The 17,283-nt window shown below is 31.6% G+C and overlaps 4 protein-coding genes across 10 annotated transcripts in view; all 4 read right to left on the reverse strand.

Annotated features, from left to right (window-relative positions):
* LOC108965917 (PXMP2/4 family protein 4) overlaps positions 1-803 on the reverse strand; it is a 10,368-nt gene extending 9,565 nt beyond the window's left edge. Inside the window, exon 1 of one of the 3 annotated variants that reach the window (XM_018928598.1) lies at positions 281-803. The gene's annotated coding sequence lies outside the window, so the exon portion shown is untranslated. Of the gene's footprint in view, positions 1-20 lie in introns of all 3 variants that reach the window. The other 2 variants (XM_018928597.1, XM_018928596.1) reach the window with 2 other exon arrangements.
* The window catches only part of LOC108965916 (protein SYM1-like), a 6,119-nt gene extending 2,365 nt beyond the window's left edge, over positions 1-3,754 (reverse strand). The window contains exon 1 of the mRNA XM_018928595.1: positions 3,526-3,754. The gene's annotated coding sequence lies outside the window, so the exon portion shown is untranslated. The remainder of the gene's footprint in view (positions 1-3,525) is intronic.
* A 3,041-nt stretch (positions 3,755-6,795) lies between these two features.
* On the reverse strand, positions 6,796-14,147 carry LOC108965857 (PXMP2/4 family protein 4-like). Of its 5 annotated transcripts, none has more exons than XM_018928522.1 (5): positions 8,813-8,960; positions 8,603-8,736; positions 8,356-8,487; positions 7,268-7,473; positions 6,796-7,096 (listed from the first exon to the last, which is right to left on the reverse strand). In XM_018928522.1, exons 1-5 carry the CDS (start codon positions 8,958-8,960, stop codon positions 7,033-7,035), a joined length of 684 nt encoding a protein of 227 aa, XP_018784067.1. In that variant the 3' UTR covers positions 6,796-7,032. The 5 variants fall into 5 exon arrangements, with proteins under 5 accessions (XP_018784067.1, XP_018784070.1, XP_018784068.1 ...); XM_018928525.1 differs by lacking the exon at positions 6,796-7,096 and adding an exon at positions 14,047-14,147 and having other exon boundaries at positions 7,154-7,473; positions 8,813-8,982; XM_018928523.1 differs by lacking the exon at positions 6,796-7,096 and adding an exon at positions 13,996-14,147 and having other exon boundaries at positions 7,154-7,473; positions 8,813-8,982.
* Positions 14,148-14,766: 619 nt separating this feature from the next.
* Positions 14,767-15,324, reverse strand: LOC108965882. Its single transcript, XM_018928555.1, has one exon. It carries the CDS (start codon positions 15,274-15,276, stop codon positions 14,785-14,787), a length of 492 nt encoding a protein of 163 aa, XP_018784100.1. The 5' UTR covers positions 15,277-15,324; the 3' UTR covers positions 14,767-14,784.
* Positions 15,325-17,283: the final 1,959 nt, after the last annotated feature.

Here is a 17,283-nt window from a genome sequence, read left to right on the forward strand (position 1 = left end):
ACTATATTTCATAAATTTACTTCTCAATTTAATAAGCCAAATCACTAAACTGCACCCTTCGTTTTGTTGCTTTTATTCATGACTCACAAAAATTTGTTAAATAATTTTATTTCTGCGTGAACACTTTTCCAATGCCAGCAATCAAGGCATAGCAATTTAAAAGCAACTATTTTTAGCGCCTGCATTTGCACATTTATATACTATATGGAAAGTATAAAAATTCCCATTTAATTAATGGAAAAAAAACTCTAAAATTCACTTTTAAAACACTTGTTTGTACTTTGTATTAATACTGTTATGCCATGGGGTTTTTTTTGTATTATTCAAGCATTTCTTTATAGATTACAACTTCACTAAGCGATTGTTCTGTGGCAACTAGTGTCGCGTATAATTGAAAAAATCTCAGTTGGACGATGAAATTTGGACTTTTTCTAATTGTGATGTAAACTGCAGAAATTACGTGGTTGCAGCTTTTGGTGCACTTGTGCAAACATACATATGTATAAGCTTTTATTTGCTTTATTTGATGATCTTTGCAAGAGAAATTCTTAAATAGACGTCACTCGTTTGTGTACTTTATGAGGTAATGAAACGACGCGCATTCTGCATTTTTGTTGTTTTCAAGGCGAAATATAGAAAGAACAAAAACAAAACATTTAGTTCACGAGTCCAAAGGATGTAAGAAGATTATTTCGATTTTCATCAGAAAGTTTGTATGACAGCTATAAGTGATAGTCATCCATTCTGACCAATTTGCTCCGAGATTGTAGCATTATCTTGGGCAATAATATATATATATACTTGGCTTTGTCTGAACAGTTTGTATGGCTGCCGATATCGGTGGTTTCGACAAATGAGCAGTTCCTTGGTGAGAAGAGGACATGTAAAAATTTTCAGATCGATATCTCAAAAACTGAGGGACTATTTGGACTATATACAGACAGATGGACATGACTTAACTCGTCACTCTAATCATTTATATACATATGTACATTACAGGACCTCCTATGTTTACGTCGGGATGTTACAGAGTTGGTGGTCAACCAAAAATACCCTATTCAAGCTATAAAAAAGCTCAAGAAATAATATAAACAAAGCGAAAACAATAGGAGAAACTATTCATCGCGACTCTCCCTTACAAAGTGTAAGCAAAAATTTAGCCAAACCGATCTAATACTGAGTAAAACTTTTGCAGAACTGGGTAAGAGCGCAAGAGATAGCTAGAGGCATTGATAGTGGTATAATGGCAAGGAAAGAGCGGTGTTTGACATGAAATGCGTGAGAAACATTGAACTTGAGCAAATTGAAGAGCTCTCATATTGTGAATATGTTTCACAAAGCAAAACATAATAACAAAAAAAGCAAAAAAGGGCATGCCGAAAATTTAATCAAATATAAAAATATGCAATATTATGTATAACACGAAATTATAGGAAAGTGTGCTTCGTTTCGATAATTCGATAGATAATAGTTAAAACCGAAAAGCAAGCGCATTAATTGAATTCGGAAGTACGAGTATTTAAGCGCTTAATTACGCCAAATTACTAACTTATATATTTACATACATACATATATATATATATATGTGCTGAGTCCACGCCTCTGATTACCACTTAACCCCTTTTTAGCTAAATTTTCCGTTTATTTTAAATATTTTTATTGTTTTGACAACTTTTATAATTCGCATGATAATCATGCTTCTAAGTAAGCCGCTTATTGATAAAGACTTTTCCATTTAAATTAGTTTCAATAATTTTTTTGCAAGATAAAGACGTGTGCCTAGCACTCACATCTTGAAGCAGAGCAGACGAGCACACTCTCTTTTATGCTATTAAAGAAAACAACAAATTGCTACATAAATTTGCTCTGATCTACATGATTATGTGGCACCATAAATATAAAAATATGTCTAATAGCTTTCTAAAAAAATGAATTACTAAAATTGTTATTGTTACAATATGTTTAATAGCTTGTTAAAAAAATTTAATTACTGTTTGTTGTTGTTAGTGTATAATTATTATGTTATTTTAATATTATGGAAGATGTTTCATATTTTTTCACACATAATTCAGTTAGAGGGTCCTTCGCGAGTGATTTTATATTGATTTTTGCACATAACATATTTTAAGTTGGGTTTCGGTAAATGAAATTTGATGAAAAAAAAAATAAAATAATTTGCTGACAAGAGAGAAATAAAGAGAGAAAATAACTGAGAGTTATTGAGTTTAACGGAATTTTATTGTTGGCATTTAAGCATGTGTTTTTTACCAATTTTTGTTGACTTTTATTCGCTAAGACTTTGTGGAGTGGTGAATCGAACATACAACTATATAAGTCATGTCGATTGGCATTATAAAATAGAGAGCGAACATATCTAAGAGTTTTTGACCTTTGTTGTTGCTACTTAAATCTGCTTTTCTTTGACTTGGAACAAGTCTAAAACCTATTACTCTTATCAAAACTTTTTCTGCAAGAAAAATTTATAACGAATATCTACAATAAATCTCTATTCCTATGTATGACTACATTTCACTCTCAGATTCCATAGCTATTTCTTCCACATTGCCCATCATTTGCCTATAACTAAAAATAACACTTTATTGCTTGGTCATCGCTGCTCGCCTAACAACTATATTTGGTTCTATGTGCTTCTATTCAGCGAGAGAGATATCTTTAGATGTAATACTAATCGAAAACTCAAAATGTGTTTAGGAAAATTACGTAGCAAATGACGTTTGAATTTGAAGCCATTAACTAAAGGCCATATATATCTTTAACATGGTTTTCTAAGTCTATTGTAAAAACCGGTTATCGCTTGCTATAGTATTCTGATATCAAATTCATAGAGGCGCGCCTCATTGTGTATAACTCAAACAGAGAGCACTCATATCTGTTTGCTCTTATGCTGGTGAGTGATTCTTTAGTGGGCGCGTAGCCACTTTGCAGCAATTAAGAAATTAGTTAGGTAGCCAAAATTGGCAAAAAATTGATATATTTGATAAGACTGTTCTCCTGTTATCAAACTTATCACATTGGTCCAATTTGCGTGACGCTAATAACGCCAACAATAAATTTGCCAAAATTATGCCTGCAGACGGACGGAAATGATGTATAGCAACATACATATACATATTCACACATCTTTTTTATGTATCTAGTGAGTGTTTGGCTTATGACAGCACACGAGTTAGACCATGCTCTGCCCCTGCGCGCGTTGCTTGTTCGCTCTTTTTTTGTTTGATGACGATAGAATTTTTTTTAGATTATACCTTTTTGTTTTTTTTTGGTCATACTTTTTGTTGTTTTTTTATACTTTTTTGTTGTTATTTAGTGGTCATACTTTTTGTTGTTTTTTTTTTATACTTTTTTGTTGTTATTTAGTGGTCATACTTTTTTGTTTTTCATCGTATTTTTTTTCAAAGCACTTTGACGTGGCTACCGCCCTCGCAAGTTCATTTCCATTATGATTTCCATTTACGTTTTCGTTTTGAAATTAAACATTTTCGCTTGCACATATTTACTCACCTAGTTTTTTCAGTTGTTGTAACACTAAGTAGCTTTCTAATTGTTCAGCAAGAAAAAAAAGTTTTGTGTTGTTGTTGTGTGTGTATTTCGTAATGTCTGCAAAAGTCGATTGTTAGAAATGTCGCGCGCTTGCAAATGTATTATTTTGTGTATAACTTCTTTTCATTGCACGCTTCTGCTACATTCACTCCGTTCAATTGGCCAAACGCGTGTCTCGCTTACTTTTGGCTCTCGCACGGTATTTATACCGTCTGAAAATCGCATCTAGTGGAAAATTTGAGATCGCTTATCAACATTTTACCTGCTGCATGATGTTGCCGAGCGTGAGAGCGGGACGCAATCGGTGAGTGGGCATTAGTTCGCGGATCAGGATGTATGAGAAAGCAGTCGCGTGCTTGAAGAAGAAGAGGAAGCAGTAATAGCCAGACAGTTGGTAATTAAGATAATCGAAATACAATAATAATTTAAATCAAAATATGAGTAATTTCAAAACATTTTTCATACTCTCGCAACATGTTGCTACGAAGTATAATAGTTTTGTTCATCTAGCTGTTCCAGTGCTAGTTCTTGGTTACAACATCAAAAGCAATGGAGAGAGATATAGAATTAGGTATATTTAAATGATCGGGATGACGAGACGAGTTGAATTTCGTGAACTGTCTATCCTTGAGTAAGAAGTAAAAGTTAAGTTAGCTTAATGAAACCTGGAAGATGTGTTTCTTGGAATCCTGAGGAGGTTAGAAGTCAGCCACATATATAAAAATATAATATATGAAATTTTTTCTGCAAGGCATCGAATTATGGAGAACATCTTGCTTTAAGGGGTTACAGGGGTTTCCTCGGCTAAAACACAGAATTTTTTCAAAATTTTTTTCTCATATAAAGAATGAAATATTTAATAAGAATTTTTTATTGTTACAAACTTGTACTATTTGCAAAGAAATTCTGAAATTTTTGGAAAAAAATTTTCCGGTGACACCTCGGAAAAAATATACATCCGCGTTGGCAGGATTACTCCCTATAGGATCCAAGTGAAAGAATACGTGTTTTAGTCAAAACTTTAACTTAGAACTTGGAAAGTGAAAATTTCTCGAAATTTTTTTTCCAATAGTTATAATTAATAATAAAATCTTTCGTCCAAGTCTTTGAGAATTGTATCTCATCAAAAATACGATTTCGAGAAAAATGGTGTTAAAAGACGGCCGAAAATATTACTCGGTTTAACTTGAAAATTTAGGACAATATTCTAGAAGTATTGTGGAATTTAATAAGATAATAACCCCTTAATATGTTTATTGCATACAGCCACGATAGGGCTTAAATGTTTCAAGGGAATCGGTGTAAAAATTAACTTACTTTTAAGTGAAATAAATCCTATACCTCTGGAAGTACTTGACCGATTCCACCTGAATTTAGTATATTAGATTATTATGAAATTTTAGAACACAGAATTGTCTACATCATGTCCACTAGCCACAACTGATTTCATCTGACAGTCTATAAAATGAAGTTATCGGAATAAAGGCAGATGTCTCACCTTTGAAAATTTTCGAAAGAGAACCAGAACTTTTCATGACGACAGATACCGAAACTGTCGTTGAATCTGTAAGGTATTTCATTAAAATTTACATAAAATATTTTTCCGATAGTTAAAAATTGACCAAAATCAGTTTTTAACTAAAATATAAAATTGACCACTGACAAATTGCCGGCGTATAAATGCTAATAAAGGTTGTAACCGAACTTCAACTTCCTTACTTTTTTATACATAAAAACATTTAGTCGTGTATATAATAATATAAAATATTAAGATGTTTAAAAGTCGAAAGGTCTTGTTGTTACTTTATTGTAAACAATCTTAATCTATGATATTTTTTCTGCTGAAAATAATAATATAGACAATTACGCCTACAATTCTTAACCTAAATTTAACAATAGCGAAAAAAACAAAAGAAAAGAAAATCAAAGCAATATAAGCGGATTTATGGACAAATATGGCGACTTATTTTTTTATTATTAATAATATTAATAATATAAAATAAGTAATTTTTTATATTTAAATTACTCAAACTTTGAATAAGTGTATTAATGGTTATCTCTCTTTAAAGTAACGATACATATCCTGAAATTGTTTGACTTACTTCGTATATGTTTCAAAACAACACAATTTTGGATTTTTCGAATAGGTTTCGTTGTAAAGAAGTTTTTTTTTCTTAAGTGCTTTAAGAAATATGTCCTTCATAGATATTACCTTAGCTGCGTTGAATACCACTAATGCCAACGGATTGGTTTCTTTTTCTGAAACAACGAGTTGTTCTCATTTTGTGAACACATTTTCGAATTTCAAACGTGAATAATGTTATAGAAAGCGCTCAAGTAAGATCTTTCAAAGATGTAAAATTTATTAAACTACATTTTAAGTATAATATTCAACACATAAATAGCAAAAGAAGATTTAACGATAAATGCTTTGTGATGCCAGAAAAGTCTGAAATTAGATCTAAAGACTCTTTCTTCACCAAAGCACTTTAAACCAGGATATGATATTTATATGCCTTTTATCTTCTTAACTACTGGTTGAAAACTTTCCAAAAGTAAAAACTTCGATTAATAAAATTCCCACTACTAAATTTTATTATTATTTTTTTTTTTTAATAAAGACATATCAAAATTGCATTTTTAGTTATTAAAAAGCAATGATTAAGAGGAAAAGTAAGAGCTACACGCATACATGAACATGTCTTATGGGATTTATTAATTTCTCGTATAACTGCATAACTAGAATAAATAGAATTAGAAATAATTCCGTCCGAGTTTTGTGTATATGTATATATCTTTAAGCCTAATTATTTTTCATGGACTTTAGTGCAGTTTTTCGAACAGGAAAAGGAAGATCGTAAATAACCATTATCTTGTATGCAAAACATGATCACTCGGCTATTGTGTGATATTGTCCATTTCACTGAAAGCACATGAATGCACAATACACAATAAGTCTCTCTTCACGCTCTCACGATCCCTCATTGCTGGCGCTCGTTGTTGCCGAATTATTGCCGATGATTATTGTATTAACTAATCAGCGGAGGAGCTGCAGCACATTTCATGATTTAATTTAAATCATTAAATCGTGGCAATTGACAGCGCAAACTCTGCTACATCTTCAATGGCTCAACTCACAAATTGTCAATAAAAACTACAGGTGTTGTATAAAGAACATCTGTTTTGCTGAAATAAATAATTTATTTGTTATATTTTCTAGTTACAGTTGTGTAATAACATGCAATCATATTATGATCTTCAAAATAAATGCACATTTATTTATTTATTTGCATTTAAATTCGTCTAAATGGGTGTCGACATCGTAATACTTATAGTACGCATAAAACTAGCTAACAAGGTCTTTTGTGTTTCAATATCATATAATATCAATTGAACTATTTTTTAATCACATATTGGTTTTCCCCATTCCTTCTACAATTAAATTCCGCTAACACACTTAAAATGTATTTAAAGCGCAAGTGCACGTTTGACTTTTAGAACTAAGCTCTCATTAGTTGTTGTTGTTGCTGACATTGTTTGTGCTGTCTCTTATACACATCTAGATGTGTATAAGAGACAGCATATTGGTTTTCCCCATTCCTTCTACAATTAAATTCCGCTAACACACTTAAAATGTATTTAAAGCGCAAGTGCACGTTTGACTTTTAGAACTAAGCTCTCATTAGTTGTTGTTGTTGCTGACATTGTTTGTGTTAACGGTGGTTGCTGTGAAAGCTTCGGCTCGTTGCTGGGTTTCTCATTTTCTTCTTCGTCAACATTTTTGGTATGCACATAAGCTAGAAATGTTGTCCAAGCCAAACTGCAGATGCTAACGAAAACGACACGATGTTGCTCAGGTACCATGGAGAAATTTATTGTCTGAATGACAGGCCAGATGCAAATGCCAACCTGTAGGAAGAAAAAAAAAAAACAAAATAATAAGTAATAAAACTATAAATGCATGTATGTTTAAGGAGTTTCATCCACTACTGAATTACAAAAAAAAAAAATTTCCGCCTCCGSTGTCAAATATAACCAATATATTGGGTAGTCGAAAAAGTCTTTTCGTATTTTGTCAATAGATGTCGTTGCAGTCGTATATCTTCAGTGCTACTGGAGATATTGAAAAGGTGAGATTATAAGCCTCATTGAAATAAAAAACAATTAAATTCGCGAAATTGAAAAAAAATTAAAGCTGCTCAAAAATAAGTCAAAATAATGAAGAAAATATATTTTGAAGTTTGTGCATAAAAAAGGAAAGAATGCCCCGCAAGCCACCAATGAAATTTATGAAGTTTGCGGAGACGATGCTGAATCAGTTCGTGTAGCACAACAATGGTTCGCTCGCTTCTGTTCTGGAAATTTCGAAATTTCTATTTACACTGATGAAAGTCTATACTGATGAAATAATGTCTCTAACGGTACAGCAAATTGGTACTTATTTGTTTATTTATTTATTGGCATAAATATAAAAAAATGAGTTTATGTTTGGTTAGAAATACGAAAACACTTTTTCGACTACCCATCAAAACTTTGATTTTTGTTTTTTTTTCTTTTGGCTACGGATTTGAAATAGATTTAAGCAAAAAAATCTTGCTCATAGCCAAACATTTTTATTCGGAACATCTTCTGGATATCGGCTAAGTGAACAAGGGACCCTATATTTTTAAAATGAATTCTCTTTTCTTAAAATACATTAATTTCTGTAAATATGTATTACCTTTACTTATTTATTTAATAAAACAAATTTATAATAATAATAATAATAATAATAATAATATATGTGCATACCTCGAATGCTTTTGGGAATTTATCTTTGACCTCTTGCACAGCCTCTTCGACGCTACGTCCTTCCATTAAGCTCATAACAAAGAAGAAGCTGGTACCAGCGAAGGGGCCATATGAGATCTGTTCGACGGCAGCCTGTTGTAAGCAGAATGATATGAAATAAAAAAATTATATAAGAATCCATATACATATATACATATATGATAAACAGATTGTAAATCTTAAAGTGAATGCAATATTTGGTACATACTTTTGTAATACCAACTCTTAAATTCATTTGCGGCCACATGACAGAGCTTAGACGCACCCAACCATATAATGTGGGGGCCACATATAGCGCGCCAAACACACCATAACGCAGACAACGCATCCAGTCGTAGGTTTCTTTATTGAAATAAAATTTATTATTTATTTACTTTTTGTTTTTGTTTTTATTTTTTTATATTTATGTTTTACTTACTGAGATCTCTACCCTCAATTGTTTGCTGTATGAGACTGCTTGTGGGCCATATTACTGCATACGAAATGACACCTCTGGCCAATGGATGTGCATTCGCAAAGCTGCGCCATTGTGATTTTAGGAGCTTGAGGGTAAATGTGGCTACCATTYTTACTATAAATTTATTTTATCTACAAAAAAGAAAATATAATATTTAAGAATAATTATAGGAAATTAAGTTTAATAATAAATTTAAATAATACAAAAAAATAATTATAAACAATTTAATTCTTAAAAAATTACATGTATATAACATTATTACTATACTGATCTTGCCGGAATTGTGTCGGCGCCTAAAAGTAGGCAAAGTTTGATCAGAATATATGAGTTCAAATGACTAAATACTTGTGATCCATTATGAAGGAATAGGCACGAACTTGAAAATGTGTATCGAATTTGCGTTTTGCTGAAAGACAAACATAAATACTACAGCTATATAGAATACGTTAAAAAAATTTAAGCGTATTATTTGATAAATAAAAACTTTCATTTTGAAAAATGTGGTTTTTTTTTGCTATTAGGTACTTATTTACTAATGCACTTATCCTAATCGAAAATAATTTAGTTTTTATTAAAGCTTATTGCTAACAATCGCATTATTATTTTATTGCACTTTCGCGTGTATGCGAGCAAACTTATTATTACTAAACTATACATAGTTATCTATAATAAAAAATTTGGAAAAAGAAAATGAAAATAAGCACTTCTATAAATACATATGTATGTATTTATTTTTGTTGACGAATTTCGTAAAAATTTAGAACTAGTCACTTAATTAGTCTATGCATAATGTTATAAAACCCTGCGAAGTATCTCTTATTCTACCTTCATATAACTTGAAAGGGCTCACGTAGCGTGAAGTTTTGGAAAAATTAAATGTTATATTTTTGGCATATTACGACAGTCTATACCTTCAAAATTTGCATACTAAAATTTTGGTTGCATCTAATATATCTAATATCTTTTTGAGTTACAGGTTTCTAAAGTGTAGCTGGTCGGTTCAATAAGCTCAATCAGTTTATCTTTAAGGGGTTACATGGGTTTACAAGTTTTATATTTTTTTATTATCTCATTAAATTCTAAAACACCTCTAGAATATTGTTCCAAATTTTCATGTTGATCCCAGTAATAGTTTTGGAGATACGGCCTTAAGAACTTGTGCGCACGAGGATAGTTAGGCTAAGGGCGTGGTCTTTAAATTTGCTTTCCTAGAAACTCTGTTTTTGAATTCGGTTGGAAAGATTTCTCGAGAATTATCCAACCGAGATAAAATTATTAAAGACTTGAACAAAGGATTTTTTTTTTCGATTAGAACTATTTGAAAAAAAAAAATGTTCCTGAAAAAATTTCCCTGAAATTTTAATTGTTTTTTAAAATGTCTGATAAAAATTCAGTTTTAATTTTTTCCTTCGTTCTAAGTTAAGGTTTTAACTAAAAGATGTATTTTTTCACTTTAGAAGATCCAACAGGAGGTTGGAGTTATCCTGGCAACGCGGAAGCATCTTTATTCCGAGGGGTCATTAAGTTTAAAATATTTTTTCCAAAAATTTTAAAATTTTCTTCTTTATATGAGAAAAAATGAAATGAAAAAAGGCTGATTTTACCCGAGGAAACCCAAGTAACCCCTTAAGCGTTGTTTTCCGAAACTAGATTTTTTAAATTTGCTTTTGTAATTACTAGGAGATTAATAATGCGGTTAGTATCAAATTTTTTCAACATGGTCTGTAAATTTTTGAAAAGTCAACCATTTTGTTTATTTTTGTGTTTTTTTTCGATTGCAGGTCATTGTACGAACAATATCTTCTAAGAGTATTTGAGGTTGATCAAATTAAAATATTATTTAAATCTACACCTTAAATACTATTATAATATACCCCAAAGTGAACATTTATATATTAAATCCAACACTCTTCAACTGACAACCGGGTGAAAACAAAACTTTATTTGTTTCAGGAAATGCACTTATGGTTAGAAACACTTGCGCGCATGCACATATTTATGTATACATACATAAATTTGTATGTATGGGTAAAAAATAACTGAGAGAGGTATAGCACATGTGCGAGAGACATTGAACTTGGCATTTGAAAGCTTTTATTTTGTTGTGTATATTCAAGTGAGTCTATATATGCACATATGTGTGCATGTATACTGAAGTATATAAGAATCTATATAAGTGCAATTGCAAATAGGTAATGTAAACACAAGCTGTCTGAAATAGTTTGGATCAGCAAATATTAATGAAACTTCAATTTTTAAAGCTCTTTCTATTTATAAATGGGAATATTAAAAAATGGTTTGGAAGTTCTAGAAAGTATTTTCAGTGAGGAATCTATTAATTAATTGTTGTGTTATTATTAATTATGTTACCATCATATCTCTTCACAAATATAAATCATTTATAAGGCTTCTGCATCAATTGTGACTGATTTGTTCAATATTGCACAAAATTGTACACCATTTTAACAAATTTGATCGGAACTGACAAACAAAAAAAGGATTTTACTTAAATTCTTTACTACCGCCTTAAAAATTCCTCAGTGAATATAAGCATGCTTAATCCAATTTTCTAAAGAGTTTGTATAAGCATCGACTGAAATAGTCTTCAGAGCTTTCAATGATTTTTTATTTTTTATTTTTATTTCGATTCATTTTTGGAGCGTAATTTGCTAAATGGACAACATATTAATAAATCCACGCCTCGTCAGCAGTAATGATGCTCAGCAACATTCTCAAAATCCTCTTTGCCGACCTCTATTCAACGTTTGCAGAATTTTTAGATCTATTGGTATGAGTCCAGCATAGTTACGCTTCATATCCAAAACATTAACCAAAATGTGATGCGTTCATTCATAAAAGATGTTGAGATCCTCTGCTATCTCTCTGATGCTAACACGGTGATTTTAAAGAACTGTTTCTTTAACTTTTTCGATGTTATCCTCATTCACGCAATGTTTTATGTCTCTAAGAACATGTCTTCATAATAAAGTGGCATCCAAAAAACACTACCATAACATTTTCAACGATTCAGTCGTCTTGATTTCATTGGAAACACAAAATTTTAAGTAAACTCATTGCTAATATTTTTCGGTGGTTAAAATCGGCAAACTATTGGCGTCGTAAAATATGGAGAACAGACATAAAATATGTTGTTATCATCTAGGAAAAAATTTGATCGATTCGTTTTGCGAGCCTCTGGACCAGTCCGTGTCAAATTTGACTATATTATATTTTCGCGGTTTTATTAATGTTTTACGCATAATAATTTGCTATATGGTCGATATATGAGATAGAAAATTTTGTGACAAGACTCTAAAGCCAAATCAAATCATGATACTCAATAAATGTGAAAACATATGTATAATATATGTATATGCATATAAACTTACATATAATTTAAAAAATGGAAAATAAATAATGACTTGTGCCGTATACATAGATATTGCGTAAATGGAAGAAATTAAAAAGAAAAAGATATTTAATTTCTAATAAAGAGTCTCAATGTAATAGAAAATAGATAGCTTTATCTACCGCAAACAAGCATTATTTTTATTTACAAGACAATGCACTGCTCTTTTACGTAGAGATTTCAGACCATTATTGTTAATACCGTCAATAATAGGAGATTTGTTTAGCTTTCAAGTTCTTTAGTATTTATCGGCTTTAAAATAGGCTATTTTTAAAACCTTACAAGCATGCCAACGCTTAATCCAATTTTTCACACACTTATTATAAGCCGCGGCTATGATGGCTTTCAGTGGCTTCGCGGAATTTGTTTTTTGCGCTTTCTTATAGTTTTTGGAGTGCCATACGCCAATGTAAGGTTCTCAGCTACGTTGTCAAGGATTTGTTTTTTGACCTGTTCTTGATATCGTTTTTGGACAAGATTCAGTCCTTTTGTTTCTTTAACTTTTTCGAGTTTATGGTCATTAACAGTGGATGGCCAAGGTCAGCTTTCGATGAGTTTGCGACCTTTACTTAATACTTTCTGCCACTTAAATGCTTTTATTCGTGTTAAGACAAATTCTCTAAAACATTTCTTCAACAGTTTCATTTGAATCCAAAAATTGCAAGCAAACTGATTGTTAAATTTTTATCCATATTAAAAATCGCCAGGCAAACGATTTCCATCGTAAACGAACATCTACCAGACAGACACTAATTGACAAATAAAGAAAAAACTTCACAATTACATAAATAAATTTTGAGCCATTCTAGAGGGTGACTCATTTCGAGGTTCCCTAATTTTATAGAGAAAAAATACGGAGTCATTCCATGATGAAATGCCAAACAAAACTGAACATAAATAAAACGCCAGCTTGACGTGAGTATGCGTGATCTGTCAAAAAATGCTTTTGCAAAAAAATACCTCTACTTGGATCACCCGTTAAAAAATGTAACAATACGTTTTGCGCGTGCAATTTAAGTACACAAAGTACGAAACAAATTTCATCAGCTGGCAATTTTGCACTTCTAATAATGATGTAGTTTATAATCTATACGTGTTATGACAACGCTGATTAAGATTTTGTCACAAGGCTTTATCTCCATGTTAAAGACAAACACGATACTCAATATACATATGTACATACATGTGTATGTACGTAAAAATTTACATACATTTAAACATACTTATGTACATACATATGTATCTGTATTTAATATGCAATGTAAATCATGACTACTGTCATGTAATTGTAATTTGTTCTGTCACAAGTAATTTTAAAACCTTTATTATATGGCAATTCGCCATGCAATTTAAACTGTTTTTTAGAAATGACATTAGCGGAAAAAAATAACAAATCACAAATTGTTTATTCACACGCCTGCAATTTCAAGTAATAAGTCAGCATTTCATAAGGCAGTAATATATGGAACTCAAGAGCAGCATTTAAACCAGCTGATTTACATAATATTCGCGTGACAAACGCACACACACCAACATTTGATCCCGCAGTTGATGACGAGCGACGCCGCCACGCACCAGCTGACGCACATATTCTTTTGCCTTCTCCGCGTCATCGCACACCGACGAAACATCGGAAATCACACCACAAGCATTTCAACTACTCTCTCAAACATTTATACATAGATTGTATGTACAATTGTTGCGAACTATGGAGTTTTCATAAATCAATTCTTACGGTCTATTTTTAGAAACTGTCCAGCTTTGTTACCGTCGAGGGTTTGCTCACTTGCTCAATATTTAATCAGACATCACTTTCTTAACACTACTTATTTTTTCAATTATAAGAAGTTATATTTTCCCCGCACAGCAGATTTCACAAATGTTCAACGCCCGCGTTGGATTATTACTGAGAGAATTATTCTCGAAAGTGAATGTATTTTAGCAAAATTTGTTCGCAATTTTCATTGATAAACGTGGGAGCTTACTACAAGCATATACGTGTATGTGTAATTCGTTAGTTGATGAGAGAAGTACTCACAAATGCTGAGAAAGTTTACGCCAAACAGCATTTTTGTATTTAAAACTAGACAAAAATAAAGCAATAAATAATTAATTTAAATCAAAGAACTTGGATCCCTTCGAGCTTGTTATGCTCTTGGTGATTTATTATTATTAAAAATTATATGTGTTAATTTCAACCATTTCTCTTACTAATATTCACGTTAAAAATAAAAAAGAAATGAAATGAAAAATTTCATTAAAAAAATATTGTGCAATAAAATTGATGCCATAAGACCCCAATTGAATTGACTAAACTTTACATTTTGACAGCCGTGGTAAATAAAGCACACCACAGTTTGAATGCCTCTGCACCTTTCACATCCGTCATCGCATAAGTAAGAAAAGTCAGTAGCTCGCGCCTAAAATTGTGATTTCCGCGTATAAGTGCGTTTACTCCGTCGCGAAACAGTTAAATTCGGTAAATCGGTTATTAAATGTGTTATAATTAAGTTAAAATGGAAGTTTATTTGTATTTCTGTGTTGTTATATGTTTGGCATTAAGTATAGAATCGAATTGCTGCTTAAAAACGAAATTCTGATATTCCTTCGCTGCATCGGCACACACCAGCGGCTGGCGTGGGTTATCCGCATAGCATTTCAACAGCTTGTGCTCCAATTTCTTCAGGTTTTCGCTGTGCACTTCAGCAAAGCGTACGGGTTTGCCTAGCATGGCTTCTAATTTCTCCAAAGTTTTCACATATTGCGCCTCCTGCAATTCATTTGATTTCATCGCCAACAAGCTGGCCTCTTTGTCTTTGCCCTTGAAGAAGCCGCAGGTGCAACAGCGTGCACAATGTACTGGTTCGTCTTTTGTTGGTGCCGGCACTGCAACTTCGGCAATTTGTTGCTTGGCACTTTCCAGGCGATTTATAACGCTCGGTGTGACGTGTATGGCGCTGGCACGCACTGGATTGATGATGGTCGCCGTTTGCGGCGTGGAATTTCCTGCACCCATCGGTAAGTGGTTGTACCAAATTAGATGCTTTTATTTATAAAATACTTTTTACAGTCGTATGGAAATTGCAAATTATATTTCGTTACAGATTTTACGAAATTTTCAAAATGACTCGAATTTATTAAAATGTCAATCGGATTTTTTGAGACTTAACAACAGGTGAGTACACTGAGAAAAAATTGTGTTCTTGATTTGAATTAGGATTATTTTTTTATTTTGTGTAGAAACAATTTGTAAAATTTAAGTAATTAGTTTAAATTTGAATATTGTCTCGGTTGTGTAAAATATGTATTCCGTTATAAATATGTATGCATACATTTAAAAAAAAAATTTAAAAATATCGTAACAAGAAAATAAGGTTTTTGTAGCTTAAATAGTTCAGGAGATATGTATGTACATTAATTTTATTAGAGGGCCACGCCACTTTTTCAAAATTTTTTATTCACAGTTGTCCCTTGATATCCCCTGTGCCGAATTACAGTTTTATATCTTAATTTAGTGCTTAGTTATGGTAGTTTATAGGTTTTTGGTTATGGACATTTTGTAGACGTGGTCCGCTTATTTTTTTTTGTACAAAGGAACCCGCATACCAAGTTTCATTACGACATTTCAATTTTTACTCAAGGGTTCTGGTTATTCGAATAATTTAAATAGTCCTAATACATATGTATATACCGTTATACTGTTAGAAAGGACCAGTTAATCGTAACATACAATGATAACATTCTCTGTTAAGAAAATATATCTTAACATTTTCTGTTACATTAACACTTTTGCCTTCAAACGTGTCGCATGCAACATGCAACCTCGGCCAGCGCACAATTCGGTATGGACGAACAAAATTTGTAAATTTTCTTCAGTTGTATTTTGTGAAACGCCGGTATTAGATTGGTGCGCGCATACGCGTCGTTCCTGTGTGGTAAAACGAAGTATGTTTTTATTAGAATTATTAAAAATAATACAAAAATTGAGTGTTTCTAAACGCGTCTAAACGTAACGAGTTAAAAATATAATGAAATTCGAATAAGAAACGAATTGTTATTCAAATTGTTTTAAATATATAATTTGCTGTTTTCAATGCTGAAAATTGTGCCTTTTAATTATGCGTATTGAAACGAATAAGAGCAACGGTAAACTATAACTGAATAAATTTACACATTTATTGAAAATAATTTACGCATTGTCCAAGTATAAAACAAGTCTTTGAAATAAGGCGCTAGCGTGGCATAGATTATTATAAATTAAGTAAGAATTAAAAATACACAGGTGTATATAATCGCAAAGTTTTTGTTGGTGTGTAATGTATGTGTTTTTATTAGTATACAGCAAGTGGTAAAAAAGTGTATTTGCTTTAGCGGTATATTGTTTTCATTGGTATGCAGGTTCATACATGCTCTTGTATAAGTGTTATTGTTTGTTTACAAGTTCGTTCATTTATTTCGTATGTATGTTCACGAAGTTAAAATACGTGTGGACAATCAATGCCGACGTCGATAAGAATTCAATAGTGTGACAATTAGTAAACTGCTCGTTTGTATATGGAATCGTGCAAATATTAGTACTAGAAATAATTTATACTTACGTGCACGATATGTATGTAGCTTGTTAATTTATGAAGTACTATCTACTGAATTTTGTTTTTTGTTTTGCGATGACGAAGTTTATCTGCTTTTTATATGTACGTACATACACATGTATATGCATGTATGCATGATCATATTTATAAGTGATAAGCGCTGACTTACCGGTGAAATCTAATAGACTGATAAGAATCGCGTTTGAAACTTTTGCTCGCCAATTAAGTTTATGTTCGAGGAGTAAATATCTTAAATAAATAACAGTAAATGAAATTGAATTTTTTGTGCTTACTGCCGGCAATTTGCAGAAGTGAAAAAACAATCAGTAAATAATAATTTGGCTAAATGTAAAGTTAATTGTGAATATGTACGGGTATGAGTGTTAATAAATTTTGAAAAATAAAATAATTATACTTTGAACAAATTAATA

This window comes from Bactrocera latifrons, unplaced genomic scaffold, assembly GCF_001853355.1.
Source record: "Bactrocera latifrons isolate USDA-ARS-PBARC rearing strain unplaced genomic scaffold, ASM185335v1 scaffold_15, whole genome shotgun sequence".
NCBI lineage: Eukaryota > Metazoa > Arthropoda > Insecta > Diptera > Tephritidae > Bactrocera > Bactrocera latifrons.

Bases quoted from the DNA above. Each gene is read 5' to 3' on its own strand.
- LOC108965857 (XM_018928522.1), bottom strand. From the start codon at position 8,960: ATGGTAGCCACATTTACCCTCAAGCTCCTAAAATCACAATGGCGCAGC. The intron at 8,737-8,812 runs GTAAGTAAAACA...ATTTCAATAAAG, and splicing joins AATTGAGGGTAGAGATCTCA to AAACCTACGACTGGATGCGT. The intron at 8,488-8,602 runs GTATGTACCAAA...TGCTTACAACAG, and splicing joins TAAGAGTTGGTATTACAAAA to GCTGCCGTCGAACAGATCTC.
- LOC108965882 (XM_018928555.1), bottom strand. From the start codon at position 15,276: ATGGGTGCAGGAAATTCCACGCCGCAAACGGCGACCATCATCAATCCA.